Below are 17,637 nucleotides of genomic sequence, written 5' to 3' on the forward strand. Positions count from 1 at the left end.
GTATCCTTACTCTGTACAATCTTCTATGCATTTCTTCCAATACCTACCCGCAAATACACAGTCACCACAGTCTACTACCATCGTCTGTGTCTTGTTCACAGTTCTCCTCCGCCTCGACATGGGTACGTTGTTCTGCCCACTCCTGGCAGCTGAAAACAAAGTTGATGGAGCTCACTCAGCCGCTGTTTGATGTACAGACAGAACGCACAAAACAAAACACTAGACGAAGAGGAGAACTCTGAGCGAAAGATCGAGAAACGAGCCTTCACAGGCCAGAGGGCCGCTCCAACATATCCACGAATATCCACGCGCGAGCAGCGAAACATACGCCAAAGCCCACTCTTACCCACTCCATTATGCACGTTTTACGTGGATCATGGTGCCATGGGTCTGTGGCTCTGGCTCCTCCGTAGCTCCCAGCTTGCCAAGGGGAGGGGTGGGCCATACGGCCCATACCTAGCTATCTTTCTCTGGCGTCTTCGGAGACTGCACCTTGCCGGTACCACCAGAATTCGACTGACGAGCTTGGGAGGCCACCGGAAACTGCGTGCATCTCGTCACTCTCATGCATTTTTTGTTTTTTTACCATGGAATCACGGCACGCATGGCGCATCCGTACGGCACTCCTCGGCACTCCTCCTCCTCCCCTCACTCGCTGGCCTGGCTGCGTACCAGTCCTCCAGTGCCACCCTGTTGCTGTGCCTCCTCGCCTCAGTTACATGCCGTGAGGCCGGCGATGGCAGATGCAGCTTGTGGCGCCCCGTCTCCGACCATGTACCACTTCCAAGTTCCAACACGCCTGAATCCACACGAGAAAATGGGTTCTGCATCCACCAGAGCCCGCCGCGCGCAACCAGTGACCAGCAACCTGGGATGCTGTTGCTACGCTCCCGGTATGTCGACGGCGGCTGCGTACGCAGCAGAATGGCGGTGCAACTTCAGCACGTCAACGCTTACCAAGTTTACCATTCGGCATAGTGCAAGCTGTACTGCCCATCCCGTCATCTCCAATACTTGCTCAGCTACGGTGGGCTATCGCAGGTAGTGGCTCCCGGCATCTCGGGACTTACGTCTCATAGCGTGATGTGCTATCCAGGTATCTTGGTCGTCGCACAGTCGCACTCGCTGAACTCTACCTATCCTTGGCCTTTTCACGACCGCCGATTTCACTACTGCGGTAGCCGCAGATGCCCGACGCCGTAGATGCCGCGCATTCTGCAAAGTTCACTGCCATCCCAGAGTCACCTAAGCCCAAGACGATGGATGCGGGTTATCTTCCAGTAACTCTGAATGGCTCCCTTGGCATGCTCAGTTCGCCCACGCCCATGGCCAAGCCATGCCTGTCTTCTTGCCTCTGAGACCCGGTTATCCAGGGTCCTACTGTAAGGTTCTCAAATCGTGATCATCGATTGATTTTCCTGATGCTTCGCTAGCTGCGATTCCCTCCTCTCTCTCCATTTTCTTTTTTTCTCTCAACTAAACTTTCTTCTGCAGCATGAATGATGAGGCTCCTCTCCTTCGCCGTGGAGACGGCGCTAGAGCCGGTCAGGCCGAGAGTAAGGGTCGTTTCAAGCCACTATCAATATTCAGCTTAATGGGGGCGCCCCGGCGACTTGAAATATCTCAAGATTGTTTCAAATTTCCCCTTCCTTTCCTTGCGCTTCGGCCGCCTCGCCCCCGGCTGCGGCATCTTTCCACGCCGAAATGATTTGCTCAGGGCGCTCTTCTCTTGGCCTCTGGAGACTGGAGGGGTCTTGTCATTCTTGTGCGCGTAAAGCTGCATCATAGAGCAAGGGGAAACCCTCTCTCGTGTTCATTGAATAGACTTTTTTTTGGTTTCTAGAAGGAGTCGGGTAAGGTAAATGAACCAAGAGGATTCTGACTGTCAATCCCCTGGCCATGTCAGCCCCATTTTATACGGATACGAGAGGGAGTTGGTCTTGGGACCCTTCGGTTTGTGACTTTGTCCACGGCTGTGTAAGCGCACTACAAAGATCTGTACATGTTCGTACGTGTGCTGGGCGTCCTCACCCAGGCCTCCTTCCGGCAAATGGTAAAGGATTCAAGCTACCTGTCACCTTGCCGATAGCGAGCGCGAACTTCCAAGGGGGAAACAGAACCAGTCGGCACGAGAGTACACCATTCCGGCGGTTGTGTTTGGGCAGATAATGTTGGTTATCAAGAGATTTGGGGTAATGCAGGTAGAGTTGTTAGACCGCCCGCGTCAAGCTCAAAAAGGGTGCCATCGTGCCATGCGGCCGGTTTCAGATGAAGTAGAGACGATGGTGAGGAACGATTTAAAGGGTGTTAAAGACGCCCGGGCACGCCCCCTTGAAAGATTAGAGAATACCCATCCCAAGGAAATGTCCCAGGAATGAGACGCTGGGCTGGGCCAACGCGATCATCCCAACGACCCGGCCGAACGAACACCTCTTTATCCGTACAGTCAGGCAGTTTGCACCCTTTCACCACGGATGCGAAGAATGGTGAAACCAAACCCGCGCCGGCCAAATTTGGGGGGCACGGGGGTCACGTCCAAGGAACAACCGGGCTTTGGGAGCGGGCGGGGGCCACAACTTGTCAAGGGCTCGAGATTGCGACTTGTCTCTGATCGCCGTCAGGACAGGGGCGTTCCTGATATGATTATACGAAGTATTACACCTGTACTCCGTACGGATTTACATATGTGTGAGAACTTGAGAAGGGGGAACATATCGGTAAGCCACTGCCGCACAATTTATGCGCCACTTGCGAGCGTTCAATCCCATCATCATCATCATCATTTTCAAACCGCAAAATCCACCACGAGTCCTGGGCCAAGGCGCGCCCCCGATAAAATCAAGTGAGGCGAATAAAGGTGTCCGCATTTCCTGGAAATGAGCCGGACTTGTGCAGGACTGCAGGTAAACAGTTGCCCTGGACACGGGCCGTGGCCCGTATAACACTGTAATCCAAAGTTTCTCCATTTACCTAGTATGTATCCTTGCTTTCGGCCGCAATTTCGATATGTCGTTGCGGGTATCAAGACCATGGCCCTCTCGGATGTTTCTACACCACGCGACACGCGCCGCTCTTTGCTCAGTCAGTCCAACTTATGGATTCAACGAGCGAGTCGCGCGCGACACAAGCGTGATACCGCAACACGGAGGGCACGTTTTCCCCCTTGTCTTTCGCGTCTCCTTTAATTCTTGAACCACCTGGCACGGACCTCCCGCATCCAGTCCGACGGATGCCTTGGGGACGATGGACCTTACTTTGGTGTCAAAAGCGGGGAACGGCCGGCAACCCGTTCGACAGTCCGGCCCGTCTCACCCTTTCCTGCCACCATGATCGGTCCAAGTACCCATCCCGAGCTCTGTGTTGCTTCCGTAGGACGCTACCAGCCAGGCTGAGGGGAGACAAGAGTTGGAGGGATAGGGTGAGGACTTGGATATTCGATATTCCCGCATACAGGGATCCATCTTTAAGAAAATTCGATTGCATCTGGGGAAAGGGACGCGTTACCATCATTGCGTACGACGAGGCGAAGAAATCCCACTTCCCGACACTTTTGCGCCAGATGTTTAGGATGTTGGGAGTTTGCTTCCGGTCGATCAGTGAATCTTTTCCCCCGGAATTTCCCCTCATCAGGCCTGGACGCCGATAACGCTTTAGAGACAGCATTCCAGATTGTTCCCAGTCGCTCAGTGGTATGTATCCGTACTCCGTCCACGGCCGTCAGAGGAGAGACCTGGATACGGATACACATCTTGTCAATTCCGCTAGTACTTCATTCCAACGATTCTTCGTCTCACTGCCACGCTGCGGGCCAGTTTGTAGTGATGTCATACTTTTCACCGATGTCTGCCATGTTGCCCGATCTGCCAAATTCGGCGTACCAAACGTAAGCTAGGTAGTCGTGCGCTGTCAAGACGACTAGCAAACTGGCGGACTGCTCGTTTTCCTTCGTGGTAAGGTGGGAATAGCTAGTTGAACTGGAGGAACAGGCCGGATCGTCGCAAGCCAGATGGCGCATTGAAGTTTTGGACCAGAACTAATGGTACCTAGCCATCACCTAGCTGTGCAAGCTCCCGTATATGGTAGCTTTTCAGGAACTGCTCCTGGCGTCCTGCTGTTGTCCCACGCCCCCCTTCTTTGTTAAATTGATTTTTTGGTGGCTTGTTGGTGACCTCTTCCCGAAGTTGCCGAAGCCCTCCCTGGTAAGCGTTACCACACGAACCACGCGAGGAATGTCTCTTGTCATCCAACGGCATTTGGAACTTCTAATTGATCTTGCGTATAATTGTCAGTCGATGGAAAAGCGAGAATGATGCCGGCCATTCGCCCGTGCGTAATGACGTTGCCAACAGTCGTTTTTTGGTGTGAATAAGATGAAGCGAAGAGAGACTGCGGTTGATCGTAATCATCTGTGCCCAGATTGTCACTGACCTGCAGTCCTGCACCAATGTTTTGGGGCAATCATGTCTCAGATACATAGACCTCAGATGCAAATGCGACTAAAGCAAGAGAGCTCCTGCAGCTCAGCTCTGTCAGCTGGTTGATCAACATGTTGATCTTTGGCAAGAGGTGCATCCTCAATCTCTTGTGGCGTTGTGGCTGGAGAATTAGGGTAAAGCCTCAGCCACACGCACTGCCACATGCTGCCCAAGCCACATAGGAAGTTGCAGAACCGACATTCCGACCGACTAACCGCCTACCTCACGCGTCGAACCTAAATCCCGCCCAAGCAAACCGAGCCCGAGGTCGGGACCTTGCTGCATCTGCCGTCGGATTATTTTGCCGAATTTGGCTCGCTTTCACGTATGCCGCCCCCGGCCTCCGCATACCGACGCACTTCGCAACCGCAAAGCTGCACTTGACCGCCCGCCGTTCGAGGGCTGGCAGAAACTCGGCAACCCAACTCAACAGAAAATTGGAGGGGCTGTCCCACTTTCGCGATCTTACGATATCTGGTAGCACGCTCGCCCTTCCAGCTTCGACATCGTCACCAATTGACTGCGACAGCTTTCCCGATTACTCCAGCTTCGCGGTTGTCTAGTGAGTAGCACGTGTTTCCTATCCATGGCATCGACTGACCTATTGTCCTTTTTCGCAAATTTTCCAGATTTCCCTAGACCCGTAACGAAAGAGCTAGCAAGCTCCCAGCTACACGTCCAATCCCGCTTCCTGTGGAGAAAAAGAGTCCTCGGACACCATTTTCAAAATGTCCGAATTGACTACCCGCAAATACTTTGACAACATTTACATTCCCGCTGGTCTGATCGTCTTCGGATGCTTCATTACCAAGCGCGAATGGACGCCGTACGCTGTTGCCCTGGCGCTCGCGCTGGCAGCCTACAAGTTCAACGCCATGCGTGAGTTCGGCCCCCCTCGGAATACCTCGGAATTGCCCGCTGACGAACCCCCTCACGCAGAGATCAAGAAGGTCCTGAAGCCTGATACCTTCCAGGACTTTGAACTCAAGGAGAAGACCATCATCTCGCACAATGTCGCCATGTAAGTCGTACTTCCGAAACTTCAAAGCCCGGAATTCCCAGCTGACAAGCGTCCGAAGCTACCGCTTCAACCTCCCCAGCGAGAAGGCCATCCTCGGCCTGCCCATCGGCCAGCACATCTCCATTGGTGCCAACTGCCCCCAGCCTGATGGCACCACCAAGGAGATTGTGCGCTCCTACACTCCCATTTCTGGCGACCACCAGCCCGGCTACTTCGACCTCCTGATCAAGTCCTACCCCACCGGTAACATCTCCAAGTACATGGCATCGATGAAGGTCGGACAGACGCTCAAGGTCAGGGGTCCCAAGGGCGCCTTCGTCTACACCCCGAACATGGTCCGTCACTTTGGTATGATTGCTGGCGGCACTGGTATCACTCCCATGCTCCAAATCGTCCGCGCTGTCATTCGTGGTCGCCCCACCGGTGACAAGACCGAGATTGACCTCATCTTCGCCAACGTTACCCCTCAGGATATCCTGTTGAAGGAGGACCTGGACGCTCTCGCCAAGGAGGACGCTGGGTTCCGTGTGCACTACGTTCTTGACAAGCCCCCTGCGGGCTGGACCGGCGGCGTCGGTTACGTCACCGGCGACATGATTACCGTAAGGCCTCCCAGTGGATCTCGTTTTCTGCGTGCAGAGCTAACCTATACTACAGAAGCTTCTCCCCAAGGCTGCCGACGACGTCAAGCTTCTGCTTTGCGGTCCCCCGCCCATGGTCAGCGGTCTGAAGAAGACGGCCGAGACTCTTGGTTTCAAGAAGGCCCGCCCCGTGAGCAAGCTCGAGGACCAGATCTTCGCTTTCTAAGCTTGTCAAAGCTAGAGAAAGGTCGGCCTTAACAAATTAAAAACTACATTGCGTGGGAGGAAACGGCGTTTTGCATGTTGATGGGCATCAGGGGAAGTCGATATAGATGCATTTCCAGATTTCAAGGTGCTGTTCCAAGGGTCCCATAGATAAGAGCTTCTGCATTCGGATAGCTTTGTTGCGACTGAGCTGTCGTGTAGAAAGTGTGCCCCACCTTACATAATGCCACTACATCCTAATCCCTGCAAGTTGACGTCGCAAAGTGAACCGACCACTACTTCGTGTGAACCAGCGTGCCAGGCTACAACCACGAAATTTCTCTTTCTGTCAAAGCATTTCACATCACAACCCCGTCGACACTCAGCGCCATGTCAGACGGTACGAAAGCTCCAAGGATAGCAATCAGCTTCGGCGGCTCCTCAAGCTCAAAAAATAACAAGAAACCCTCGCGCCCAGACCCACCTTCATCACTCGGCAAACGGTCAAGAACGAATGCGCTGAACAACTTTGACTCGGACTCGGACGGCGAGCGCGATCATGGCCGGGGACGACACGAAGCGATTACAGAACTCGGCGGCGACTCTGATCGGAAACGAGAAAAGAAGCCCCGCGAGCTGGTGATTAAGAAGCAGAGCAATCGCGACTGGAAGGCGGAATTGCGCGGGCGCCGGGGAGGCAAGAATCTGTTGCCTGCCGAGGTGCAGGCGCAGCGAGAGCAGGAACGGAACGGCGCGCAGCAGGAGGTAGAGAGAGAGCCCGCCGATGCTGAGAAGCAGATACAATGGGGGTTGACCGTCAAGAAGCGCAAGACGAGCGAAGAGGCAACCACACCCAGAGAGCAGGGTGAGACAGCAGCAAACGACGACAACGACGGCCAGGACCGCGATCGATCACCAAAGGAGAAACGGGCACCTCGTACAGCGGACGAAGACGCCATGGACGCCTTACTCGGAAACAAGCGCCAAGAGGAAGAAGACATTGTCATCCAGGCCACGGAGCAGGATGCCTACCTCTCCGACATCAAGCACGTGGGCGAGGACGCGACGCTCGCAGACTACGACGCGATACCGGACGGCGAGTTCGGCGCGGCGCTGCTGCGCGGCATGGGCTGGGACGGCAAGATGCGCGGGCCCAAGAAGAAGCAGCCGACCGAGAGGCGGCAGAACCAGCTCGGCCTGGGGGCTAAGAAGCTCGAGGGCGCCGAGGACCTGGGGCAGTGGAACCACGGCGGGAAGAAGAAGAGCGGACGGCCGCGGCTGGACGAGTACCGTCGCGAGGAGGAGAAGAGGCGCAGCGAGCGCAAGGAGCGGAGGGGCGAGAGCTATAGGGATGAGAGGGATCGTGAGCGGGAGAGGGACCGAGATCGGGATAGGTATGGGGGTGGGCACCGTGATAGGGAGAGAGAGCGGGATAGGGATAGAGATCGGGATTATTACAGCTCCAGACATCGGAGCGGCGACTCAAGACGATGAAGAATCTGCGGCGCGTTCGGCGAGAGGCTGTTCCCTGTTTCAGGTCATGGCAGAATTGAATAGTTTGTCCACGGATAAATAGACCAACCGGACATGTTATTCATGACACTCCCAAAAAGAAAACCATTAGGTAGCGAGGGTAGCCCGCGGCGTCGGTGACGCCCATCAACATCAGTATACTGGGATCCAGTTACCATCATGACTTCGGAACACAATACCAGAGCATGGCCGGACCGATTGTACGTGATGTGATGCCTTGAAAGCCGCATCCTACTCAGGTTGTTTCCCACGTCCAATAAGGCCGAAGACTCGCCGTGACTAGACAGCATTGATTGATGTCGGCGCTGCCTCCGCATTACCTACGTCGTGTACTTCCACCTGACCGCTGGTTCATTGTGGGGAGGTGGAAACGCCCAATATTTGCAAAGTATGGTACGCAAGTCTTTAGTCAAGTGAGAATCACGGAGGCCGAAGAAACCGTGATGAAAAGACTTCGAACCCCATGGGGCTTCGCTGCATCCGTCTGGGGATTCCCCTTGGGCGCATGATCCACGCAGCCACGCAACCCTGAGGGTTGGTTGAAGATACCCAGGTCTCGATAAATGTGGCATCTTCTGGTGGGCATCAATAACCACAGTCGTTATCTGTTTAAAGTTTGTCATAGCAATGGTGCCCCCACGAAGGCTTCCCTCTGTCGTGTCATGGAGAAGGAACTCTCGTGTCATGGACCACTTCGACCTCGGAGGGCAGTAACCGCTGTGGGCTATGGACACCTGCAGTTCGTTCCATCGGTCTTGTATTTTTTCTTTTCTTCCTCCTTTGCCATCCTACACATATCTCCTCGGCCTTTTCCTTCTCCTCAGATAACATTGCTTCGTTCAACACATTCTGGGTCGGGCATTTCGTCAACTCCATGTTTACAACTCAGCTTCAGCAGTATTCCATCGATTGCCCATTTCATCATGTCGTCTATACACGAAAAGCCCGTGTCCTCTGTACAGGAAGTACAAGATAAGGAGATTCCCGATACGATTGCCTCCAACCCGGAGGCCAAGGCTGCCAGAGACTACGAAGAGCATCACAACTACATGCAGACCGTCTCGAAGTACCTCCCCGCGATCAAATGGTCCATATTCTTCGCCATGACCATCGTCGGCGAGGGGTACGACCTCGCTCTGATGGGCAACTTTTTCTCCTTGGATCAGTTCCAGAACCTCTTCGGCTACGCTCCGCAAGAGGGCGCTGTCAAGGAGATCCCAACACTCTGGCAGTCCTTGATCCTTACTTCAAGCCAGGCCGGTCAAGTTGCGGCCATGTACTTCGCCGGTTTGTCCATGGACAGGTTCGGCTACCGAAAGACGATGATGTTCTCTCTCGGATCGATCATGGTGCTCCTACTCGTCAACTTCTTCGCGCCGGCGGTCTTGCCCACGGGAGGCTATAAGGCTGGTCTCGGCATGATCTTCGCCGGCGAGTTCCTCTTGGGACTCCCTTGGGGGGCTTTCCAGGCCTGCGTTCTTCCCTATGCTTCCGATATCTCGCCCCTCAAGCTTCGTCCGACTCTAACCACTTTCGTCTCCATGTGCTGGATTTTCGGCCAGCTCTTCTCGACGGCGGCAATCAAGGGTGTTGCGAACATTGAATCCAACGACCTCATGGCATACCGCATCCCCGTCGGCATCCAATGGATATGGCCTCTTCCTGTTCTCCTCTGCGTCTTCCTTGCCCCCGAATCGCCTTGGTGGCTCATGCGCCAGTCTCGTTCCGACCTCGCGCGCACTTCCCTTGCAAGACTCAACAAAGATCCGACGTACCCAGTTGACGGTCAGGTCAAGGTTCTCGAGCTCACCAATGAGCAGGAGAAGAACAGCCAAGAAGATTCCAATATCACGTACCTGGAGTGCTTCCGTGGCACCAACCTTCGCCGTACCATGATTGTCGTTACCATGAACTTGACGCAACAGCTCTGCGGTTCGGCTCTTATGTTCTACTCGGCCAAGCTATACCAGAAGGCTGGCATGAGCAGTTCCAAATCATACGACTTTACGCTGATTCAGTACGCGATCGGCATCATCGGCATCGTCTCTTCTTGGCCCCTGATGAACTACGTCGGACGCAGAACCATCTGGCTCTGGGGATTGATGGGCTCCATCATTCTCATGACAGGTGTCGGCGTGCTAGGTTTCCACAGCGACCAGCACCCGGCAGTTCCTTGGGTCATCGCAGTCATGCTCGTGATATTCACAGGAGTCTACAATCTTTCCATCGGACCTCTCGTGTACGCTATTAACCCCGAGATTCCTTCGACCCGACAGAAAGCCAAGACACTTGTCATCGGCCGAGTAGCCTATCTCATCGCAGGACAATTCAACATGTGGCTCTTGCCAAGAATGCTGGAAAACGCTCCTAACGGATGGGGTCTTGGACCTCGGACGGCGCTGGTGTACGCTGCTATCAACGCCGCCTTCTACGTCTGGGCCTACTTTTGTCTGCCGGAGGTCCGGGACAGAACTCAGGCCGAGATGGATGAGCTTTTCAAGCTCAACATACCTGCTCGAAAATTCCGTAGTACCGAGCTGACGGCTGAATAAGGTGGTTTGTGTTTGTCAGCTGTTGCCCAGCAGTTGTCCAATCTCGTCTGGTGGAAGAGATCGAAGGGAGACGTCTCTGCTTCCTTTGTATTAGGCCCAGTCCAGTTTCGCGTGGTTCTGGAGTTCAGTATTGGGATAACGCATTACATGATAATTATGAAAAGTAAAAGTTTTGAAAATTAATCTCCCTTGACGTATGTTTGAGTAACAGAAGCTACCTCCAAGAAGCATGTCTCGGCACTGCTCTGTTATATGTGCAACATCGGTGATGACATACCCATCCCAATCCAAGCTCTGTTAGTGGCCCAGGGGCTGCCGGCACCAAAAGGTGCAGGATCCTTGGCCCCTGAATCGTGTTCTCGTCCGCCCCACCACAGCTGCCGCTGCGGCTGCTGCCGGAACTTGGTGGACTTCCCAATTTTGAGCTCCTTTCGTCAGTTCGAAACCGTCTCTCCTACATGCTGCGATCTGCAAAGCAGCCACAACACACGAACACGACTCCAAAGCAGGGGCTTGACAGCTTCCTTTAACCCAATGGCCATCGAGTGCCGGCCTTAATATTTCATCTCTTTTTTTTTCCTTCTTCTTTTTGTGAACACGCTACCAGCTAAGACAAGCCACAATGCCTCAAAAATCCCCCAAACCGAAGGGTCCGCCGCCCACCGACTACAAAGCCATCGCCGAGCAATTCGCCAAATTGAAGCGCCAAAGAGAGATTGAGGAGGCTAGCAGATCCCCCGAGGAGATCAAGGCGGAAAAAGAACGAGCACTCCTTCGCGAGAAGCAGCGCGAGGTGTTTGAAGGCCGGCGCAAGAATGCCTACGAGCGTAGATGGTGGTGGACTGTTGCGTTCTGGGCGTGGATGCTGTGTCTACATGCTATTGGCATCGCCTTCTTCACCAGCGGCTTTCTCCTGACGCGACTGGTCCTCGACGAGAAGTCCAACTGTACGGCACCCCCGCTCGAGCTCTCGTCGAGCTGGAAGGGCCAAGGCACGGTCCAGGGCGGTTGCTGGCACCCAAAGTCGTTTGACAAGGCCGTGGTCGTCATCGTCGATGCGCTGCGGTACGACTTTACGGTTCCTGTGGAGGACCAGGCTCCTTTTCACAACGCGTTACCCTTCTTGCACGAGACTGCCGTCAAGTCCCCAGAACACGCTTTCCTGCGCCCCTTTATCGCCGACCCGCCGACTACTACTCTCCAGAGGCTGAAGGGTCTGACCACTGGTACACTGCCCACGTTCATCGATGCTGGTAGCAACTTTGCTGGTACCGCTATTGAGGAGGATAATCTTCTCATGCAACTGAAGGACGCTGGGAAGCGCATCGCGCACCTGGGCGACGATACTTGGATGTCTCTGTTCCCCGGTTATTTCGAGGCCAACGTGAGCAGAGCGTACGACAGCTTCAACGTCTGGGACTTGCATACCGTCGACAACGGGGTTATTGACCACATCTTTCCTCTCCTCAAGCAGGAGCAGAAGGGTAAGTGGGATGTTCTCATCGGTCACCTCCTTGGTGTCGACCACGCCGGCCATCGTTACGGACCAGACCATGCGGCAATGACGGCCAAGCTCCAGCAGATGGATATCTTCATCCGCGATCTTGCCGCTCAAATCGATGACAATACTCTGCTCGTCGTGATGGGAGATCATGGCATGGATAGCAAGGGCGACCATGGCGGCGAGAGCGACGACGAGGTCGAGGCAGCTCTGTGGATGTACTCGAAGCGCCCTTTCTTTGGTCGGACCAAGCCCGAGTTCAAGCAGCCCCCGAGCATGGCCAAGGTCAGACCGGTCAATCAGATTGACCTCGTACCAACTCTGGCACTTCTTCTGGGCATCCCGATCCCTTACAACAATCTGGGACGTCCCATTGAGGAAGCTTTCGCTGGCAAGAAGGGCAAAGCCTGGGATAATCTGGCGGCTGTATCACGGTTGACCGCCGCCGGCATCCAGCGATACCAAGACTCGTACTTTGCTGCCCGCGGCATTGATCAGTCCAAAAGTGCCACGGCCGGTCACGTATCGAACCTCTGGAGGAAGGCCGACCGTTCGTGGCAGTGGAAGAATCACCAGGAATCCTACGGCTTTTTCAACATGTTCCAGGAGGAAACTCTGCGCATTTGCAAGGACTTGTGGGCCCGTTTCGATGTGCCCAAGATGGTGACGGGTATTGTGGTCATGGCGGTCGGAGTCATTACTCTGCTCGTCTATGCCTCGCGCGACGAAGATGAGGACTTTGCTGTTCTCGACGATCTCGAGCTGGACCAGGCAGAGATGAAGCTGGAACTGCAGGGTGTCCAACCCGATGGAACTGCGTCGTACAAGACTCTCCACGAGAAGATCTTCCTTGCGGCAATTCTCGGCGCTGTACCTGGAGCACTGGTTGGCGCCGGATACTCCGTCTTCACCGGCCCCGAGGATCTGGTCTACGCTGTTGCTGGCGGCGCTGTCACTAGCGCGCTAGGTGTCCTGTTCTCGCTTTATGGCTTCGGCAAGACTCTTCGCAATCTTCTGCCCAACAATATCTGGGGTTGGCTTGCCGTTCTCTTCACGGTCAGCCAGTCCATTGGTTTCGCATCAAACTCATACACCATCTGGGAGGATTCGATCCTCCTCTTCTTCATCACGACCTTTGGCGTAGCGAACGTCTTTGCTGCGTTCTCAGTGCCTACGATGCGGGAACGCACCCTCGCGATATACCATTCGGTTCTTTTTGTCATTCTTGGTCGGCTCGCATCATTTTCCAAACTCTGCCGTGAGGAGCAAATGCCCTACTGTACTTCGACCTACTATTCCTCGGCTACCTCCTCAACGTCTTCTACCTGGCAACTGGCCATTCCTTTCGCCGTCGCCCTTATCCTGCCTTCCATCATCCAGTCTTTCCTTCTGCCTACTCGCAACTGGGAGGGGCTTGGACCAGCATGGATTGGTTATGTCTACCGCATTGGCTTGCTTCTATCAGCATCATACTGGGTTCTCGATGCCGCCGACAATGGCGATTGGTTTCCAGACCTGCCGGCCCAGACCCTGAAGAACGCCGGAACCTACATGGCCCAGGTGATTCTCGCTCTGGTTTTCGTAGCGGGCACTACCGCCTTTGTCTGGGCGCCGCCGCTGGTCTCTATCTTCAGAACACCTACAAACGCCGGCCCCCAGATCACTGTTTTGGGCTATGGCAACACGCATGGCTCGAGATATCTGCTTCTTCCAATGAACATTGTAGGAGCCTGCATCCTCCTGTCCAAGCCTATGGGAGGTGGCGCTTTGGCCCTGATGTTTTGGCAGATTCTCTCGCTCGTGGAGATTCTCGACCTTAACTCTTTGACAAACGAGGCGATTGGACCCGTTATGCTTGCAATCATTGGTAACTTTGGGTACTTCAAGACGGGCCACCAAGCTACGCTCAGCAGTCTCCAATGGGACAGCGCTTTCATCCCGCTATTCACCATCAGATACCCATGGAGTCCCATCGTCATGGCCCTCAACACATTCGCGGGTCAAATCGTTGCGGTCGCGGCCGTTCCTCTCATCGTACTCTGGAAAGTGAGTCCTAAGAGGAAGGGAGTACTTGAGAGCGTCGGCAGAGCGCTGGGCATATTTGTTGCCTACTTCGCCGTTGAGTCTTTGGCAACCATGGCGTGGGCTGGGTGGCTGAGGAGACATCTCATGCTGTACAGAGTGTTCAGCCCCCGCTTCATGATGGCGGCGGCTCTGCTGCTGGTGGTAGACTTGGTTGGACTTGTCATCACGCTCATCGGTGTCAGATCCAACACGATGGCGGTGAGCGAGGTTTTTGGCTGGGTTGAATAAAATTGCCGTTTTGGTCAGTTCGATAGAAAATCGAACAACAATACCACTGTATCATTATAACTGTATAGTCATGGGGAAAGCATCCGGCCAGGGAGCTAATAAAGGCAGTGTGTGAACAAAAAACTGAGGTTTGCTGCGCTGACACCCGTATTATTAGCTTTGTCCTTTGCCTCGGTAATACCCTGCCACAACGTATCGGTGGTTTGGAGAATGGACAGGCATTACAGGACGATGCGCCCCTTTGAATGAGATCAAAGGACAGCCGGTTATTAGGCAGATAGGGAACATGCACCTGGCAGAGCATCAAGCGCTCCGCCCATCGGAGCATTGGTCAATGGCAGTCGCCATTCTACGTCTTTGAACCAGTTGCTTCGATGCTGGAGCTGGGGAGCTTGGCCAAGAGCTCTGGGTTTTGCGTGCTACCCTGATTATATAAGCTAACCTTTCGATACTTGAGATGGTTTCCGGGGACTTCCAAAATTCAGCAAAGGTTGCCGGGACCGTAAGTATCAGGGAAGCTCCCAGATGTATCAGGATCTGTGCACAGCAAAACCCCACTTGGGTCGGTAATCAGCTCCCAGGCCTGGCGCCGCCTGCCGCAGGAGAACCGTGGCCTACGTGCCTACCTAGAGGAGCACAGGGCACGTCGTGGTCTGGCAGCAACAATTGTGTGTTATTTTTTTTTCTTCTTGGTTCCTTTGCCCTTTCCACATCTTCGGATTGCGCCTGTGCTAAGGTAAGGTACCTACGGTTGGTACCCCGGGAAGCCCAAAAAAGTGTCCCTCCCTGCTTCTCACGACATTTCGACCGCAAACGAAAATTAGAAAATAGGAAGAAAAAAGAAGACCATCCACATCCACATCCACGTCCCACTCTCTCCTCCCACTTCGTAACCCGCTCCGCTCTTCTTCAGAGAAACCCGCCCGCCGCCGCCGCCGCCCCGAACGACCAGATCTGCTGAACTGAACACACACAAAAAACCCACACACACACCCTGAGCCGGTTTTATCCCAGTGTCCCTCTGCCTCTGAACTGTGCACATTCATTTTTCCACCCTTCCCATCGACCATCCCTTCTCTCTTTTGATCTCCGCACATCGCTGCTGCTCTCGTCACGCGTCTCCATCTTCTTCCACCTCAAGCTCCCGCCGCCCCCTCGCATCGTCGTCGAAACCCTTTTTCCGGCGTATCCTCCTCTTCCTCCTCCCGTCTTTCACCCCTCCCGTCCTCGGCTCTCCGTCATCAAACCTCTTTCGAGTCACTTCTGAGCGTTTCCCCCACGGCCCAACGCATCTTTTGAGGTACGCTCTTTGGTCATCCATATCGCTCGCTTTGCATCTGCTCTTCCTCTCCTCCGAGCTTAAATCTTCTAATCCTCCACCCTCCGCTCCCATTGGCGCATATCGTAATCCTAACATTCCATCGTTCAAAGGGTCCTAGCTATCGAATATCCTTCCGCGAAAGAAGAAACCTCCCCGCAAGCAAAGGCGAACAGCCCCGCAGAAACCTCGAGCTTTCGCCCTCTCGCGACCTTCCATCGCCGTCTTCCTCCTCCCTTCTACCTTCCTTTCGGTCCGATTGCGCCCAGATATCCAGATTTCACAGAAGCAATCATGGCAACCAACGGTAACTACACACACCCGGACCAGTTCAAGGGCGCTGTCGAGCCAACATCATCAGGTCCCACCTCAACCAACGATGCCGTCTCGGCTGGAAACAGCAACCTCTCTAAGGATGAGGTTGGCTGGTACTTTGTCGAGCAATACTACACAACCCTGAGCAAGAACCCGGATAAGCTTCACGTACGCATCCAACTCGGCCCCCCTTCCGAGATGATTCTTTGAATACTGACACGTATCCACAGCTCTTCTACGGAAAGCGCTCCCAGTTCGTTTATGGTATGGAGGCAGAGGTCGCAAACGTGTCCGTCGGCAGACAAGTCAGTTCTTCCAACTTTCCATGTGCTACTTCGACGCCTTTCGAAAAGCTCAATCATGCTGACCATCGCACTTCCTAGACTATCCAAGAGAGAATTAAGAGCCTCGACTTCCAGAACAGCAAAGTCCGCATCACAAACGTCGACTCCCAGGCCTCTTTCGACAACATCGTCATCCAGGTCATCGGTGAGAGCTCCATCAAGTCCGCCGAACCCAAGAAGTTTGTTCAGACCTTCGTCCTCGCGCCTCAGCCTTCTGGCTACTTCGTCGTCAACGACATCCTGAGATATATCAACGACGAGGAAGAGGAAGAGGCCGCTCCTGAGGCCGAAGCGGCCCCTGAGGAGCAAGCCGCTCCCGAGGAGGTTGCCGAGGTCTCTGCTCAGGCAGAGGCTGAGGAGCCCAAGATCGAGCAGACCCCCGAGGAGGCCACTGGCCCCGCTATCGATGTTGACGAGGTTGAGAAGAAGCTGGAGGAGGTTAGCGCCGCCCCCGAGGACGTCGCCTCCAACAACGGCGATGCCGAGCTCGCGGTTCCCGAGCCCGCAAAGGCTGCTGAGACCAAGGTCGAGGAGCCCGCGGCTGACCCCGAGGCCGCTGCGAAGGAGATTGCCGAGGAGGACGTCACCGAGCCCGAGAAGCCTGCCGACCCCTCTCCCACCCCTGTCGCTCCCACCAAGGCTCCCGCCGCCGCCGAACCCGAGAAGCCCAAGGTCGCCCCCGCGCCCGTCCCGATGAAGCCCATGTCTTGGGCCAGCCGTGCTGCCGCCGCCGTCGGACCTAAGCCTGTCGTGCCCCTTCCCAAGACCGCCACTCCTCCCGCTGGTCAGGCCAAGGCTCCTGCCCCTGCTGCTCCCGCCGCCGCCGCTCCCGCCAAGGAGGCTGCACCCGCTGCCGATGCCCCCGCTAAGGAGGCTCAGGCCCAGGCCGCCAAGGAGGACTCTCCCTCCGCTGAGTGGCAGTCCGTCGGAGCCGACTCCAAGCGCCAGAGCCGCCCCCAGTCCATCTCCCAGGCACCCACCGAGAACTACGGCACCTTGGGATACGTTAAGTACGTGACTGACAAGGTCAAGGCCGAGGACCTCAAGGGTGCTCTGGCTGCCCACGGCGAGCTAACCTACTTCGACATCAACCGCCAGAAGGTAAGATATCAAGTGCCCTGAATGATGTTGAGTGGCAGGCTAATGATGGAATAGAACTGCGCGTTTGTCGAGTTCGCCACTGTTGCCGGCTACCAGGCCGCTGCCGCTGCCAACCCCCACACCGTTAACGGCGAGAACATTATCGTCGAGCCTCGTCGCCCCAAGGCCAACGCCTACGGCGGTAGCAGCTACTCCTCCAACACCCCCCGCGGCAACGCCACCGGCGGTGGCCGTGGCCGTGGTGGTTTCGAAGGAGGAAACCGCTCCGGCAGTCAGGGAGGTGGCCGCGGTAACTTCACCGGTGGTCAGGCCCGTGGCCGCGGCAGCGTCCGTGGCCGTGGTGCTTCCCAGACTGCTGCTTAAAGCAGGACAGTCATGT

At 55.1% G+C, this 17,637-nt stretch overlaps 6 protein-coding genes across 6 annotated transcripts; all 6 read left to right on the top strand.

The window, feature by feature from the left end:
- Positions 1-25: 25 nt before the first annotated feature.
- On the top strand, positions 26-3,392 carry CLUP02_03279 (uncharacterized protein; the record flags this gene model as incomplete). Its single annotated transcript, XM_049282303.1, has 15 exons — positions 26-122; positions 224-821; positions 865-1,041; positions 1,097-1,115; positions 1,182-1,311; positions 1,374-1,398; positions 1,508-1,556; positions 1,629-1,765; positions 1,907-1,957; positions 2,036-2,053; positions 2,090-2,247; positions 2,380-2,688; positions 2,756-2,842; positions 2,912-3,165; positions 3,222-3,392. 15 exons carry the CDS (start codon positions 26-28, stop codon positions 3,390-3,392), a joined length of 2,280 nt encoding a protein of 759 aa, XP_049139446.1.
- Positions 3,393-5,203: 1,811 nt separating this feature from the next.
- On the top strand, positions 5,204-6,303 carry CLUP02_03280 (NADH-cytochrome b5 reductase 1; the record flags this gene model as incomplete). Its single annotated transcript, XM_049282304.1, has 4 exons — positions 5,204-5,354; positions 5,415-5,496; positions 5,555-6,098; positions 6,154-6,303. The coding sequence occupies 4 exons, from the start codon at positions 5,204-5,206 to the stop codon at positions 6,301-6,303; spliced, it is 927 nt and encodes a 308-aa protein (XP_049139447.1).
- Positions 6,304-6,671: 368 nt separating this feature from the next.
- On the top strand, positions 6,672-7,775 carry CLUP02_03281 (pre-mRNA-splicing factor SPP2; the record flags this gene model as incomplete). The annotated part of the gene is made up of 1 exon (XM_049282305.1): positions 6,672-7,775. The coding sequence occupies one exon, from the start codon at positions 6,672-6,674 to the stop codon at positions 7,773-7,775; it is 1,104 nt and encodes a 367-aa protein (XP_049139448.1).
- Positions 7,776-8,737: 962 nt separating this feature from the next.
- On the top strand, positions 8,738-10,366 carry CLUP02_03282 (uncharacterized protein; the record flags this gene model as incomplete). Its single annotated transcript, XM_049282306.1, has 1 exon — positions 8,738-10,366. The coding sequence occupies one exon, from the start codon at positions 8,738-8,740 to the stop codon at positions 10,364-10,366; it is 1,629 nt and encodes a 542-aa protein (XP_049139449.1).
- A 622-nt stretch (positions 10,367-10,988) lies between these two features.
- CLUP02_03283 (GPI ethanolamine phosphate transferase) lies at positions 10,989-14,180 on the top strand (the record flags this gene model as incomplete). The annotated part of the gene is made up of 1 exon (XM_049282307.1): positions 10,989-14,180. The coding sequence occupies one exon, from the start codon at positions 10,989-10,991 to the stop codon at positions 14,178-14,180; it is 3,192 nt and encodes a 1,063-aa protein (XP_049139450.1).
- Positions 14,181-15,322: 1,142 nt separating this feature from the next.
- Positions 15,323-17,621, top strand: CLUP02_03284 (NTF2 and RRM domain-containing protein; the record flags this gene model as incomplete). The annotated part of the gene is made up of 5 exons (XM_049282308.1): positions 15,323-15,480; positions 15,612-15,981; positions 16,044-16,118; positions 16,197-17,258; positions 17,313-17,621. Coding segments are annotated over 5 exons (1,974 nt in total), but the record flags the coding sequence as incomplete, so codon positions are not given.
- Positions 17,622-17,637: the final 16 nt, after the last annotated feature.

Source organism: Colletotrichum lupini, chromosome 2, assembly GCF_023278565.1.
Source record: "Colletotrichum lupini chromosome 2, complete sequence".
NCBI lineage: Eukaryota > Fungi > Ascomycota > Sordariomycetes > Glomerellales > Glomerellaceae > Colletotrichum > Colletotrichum lupini.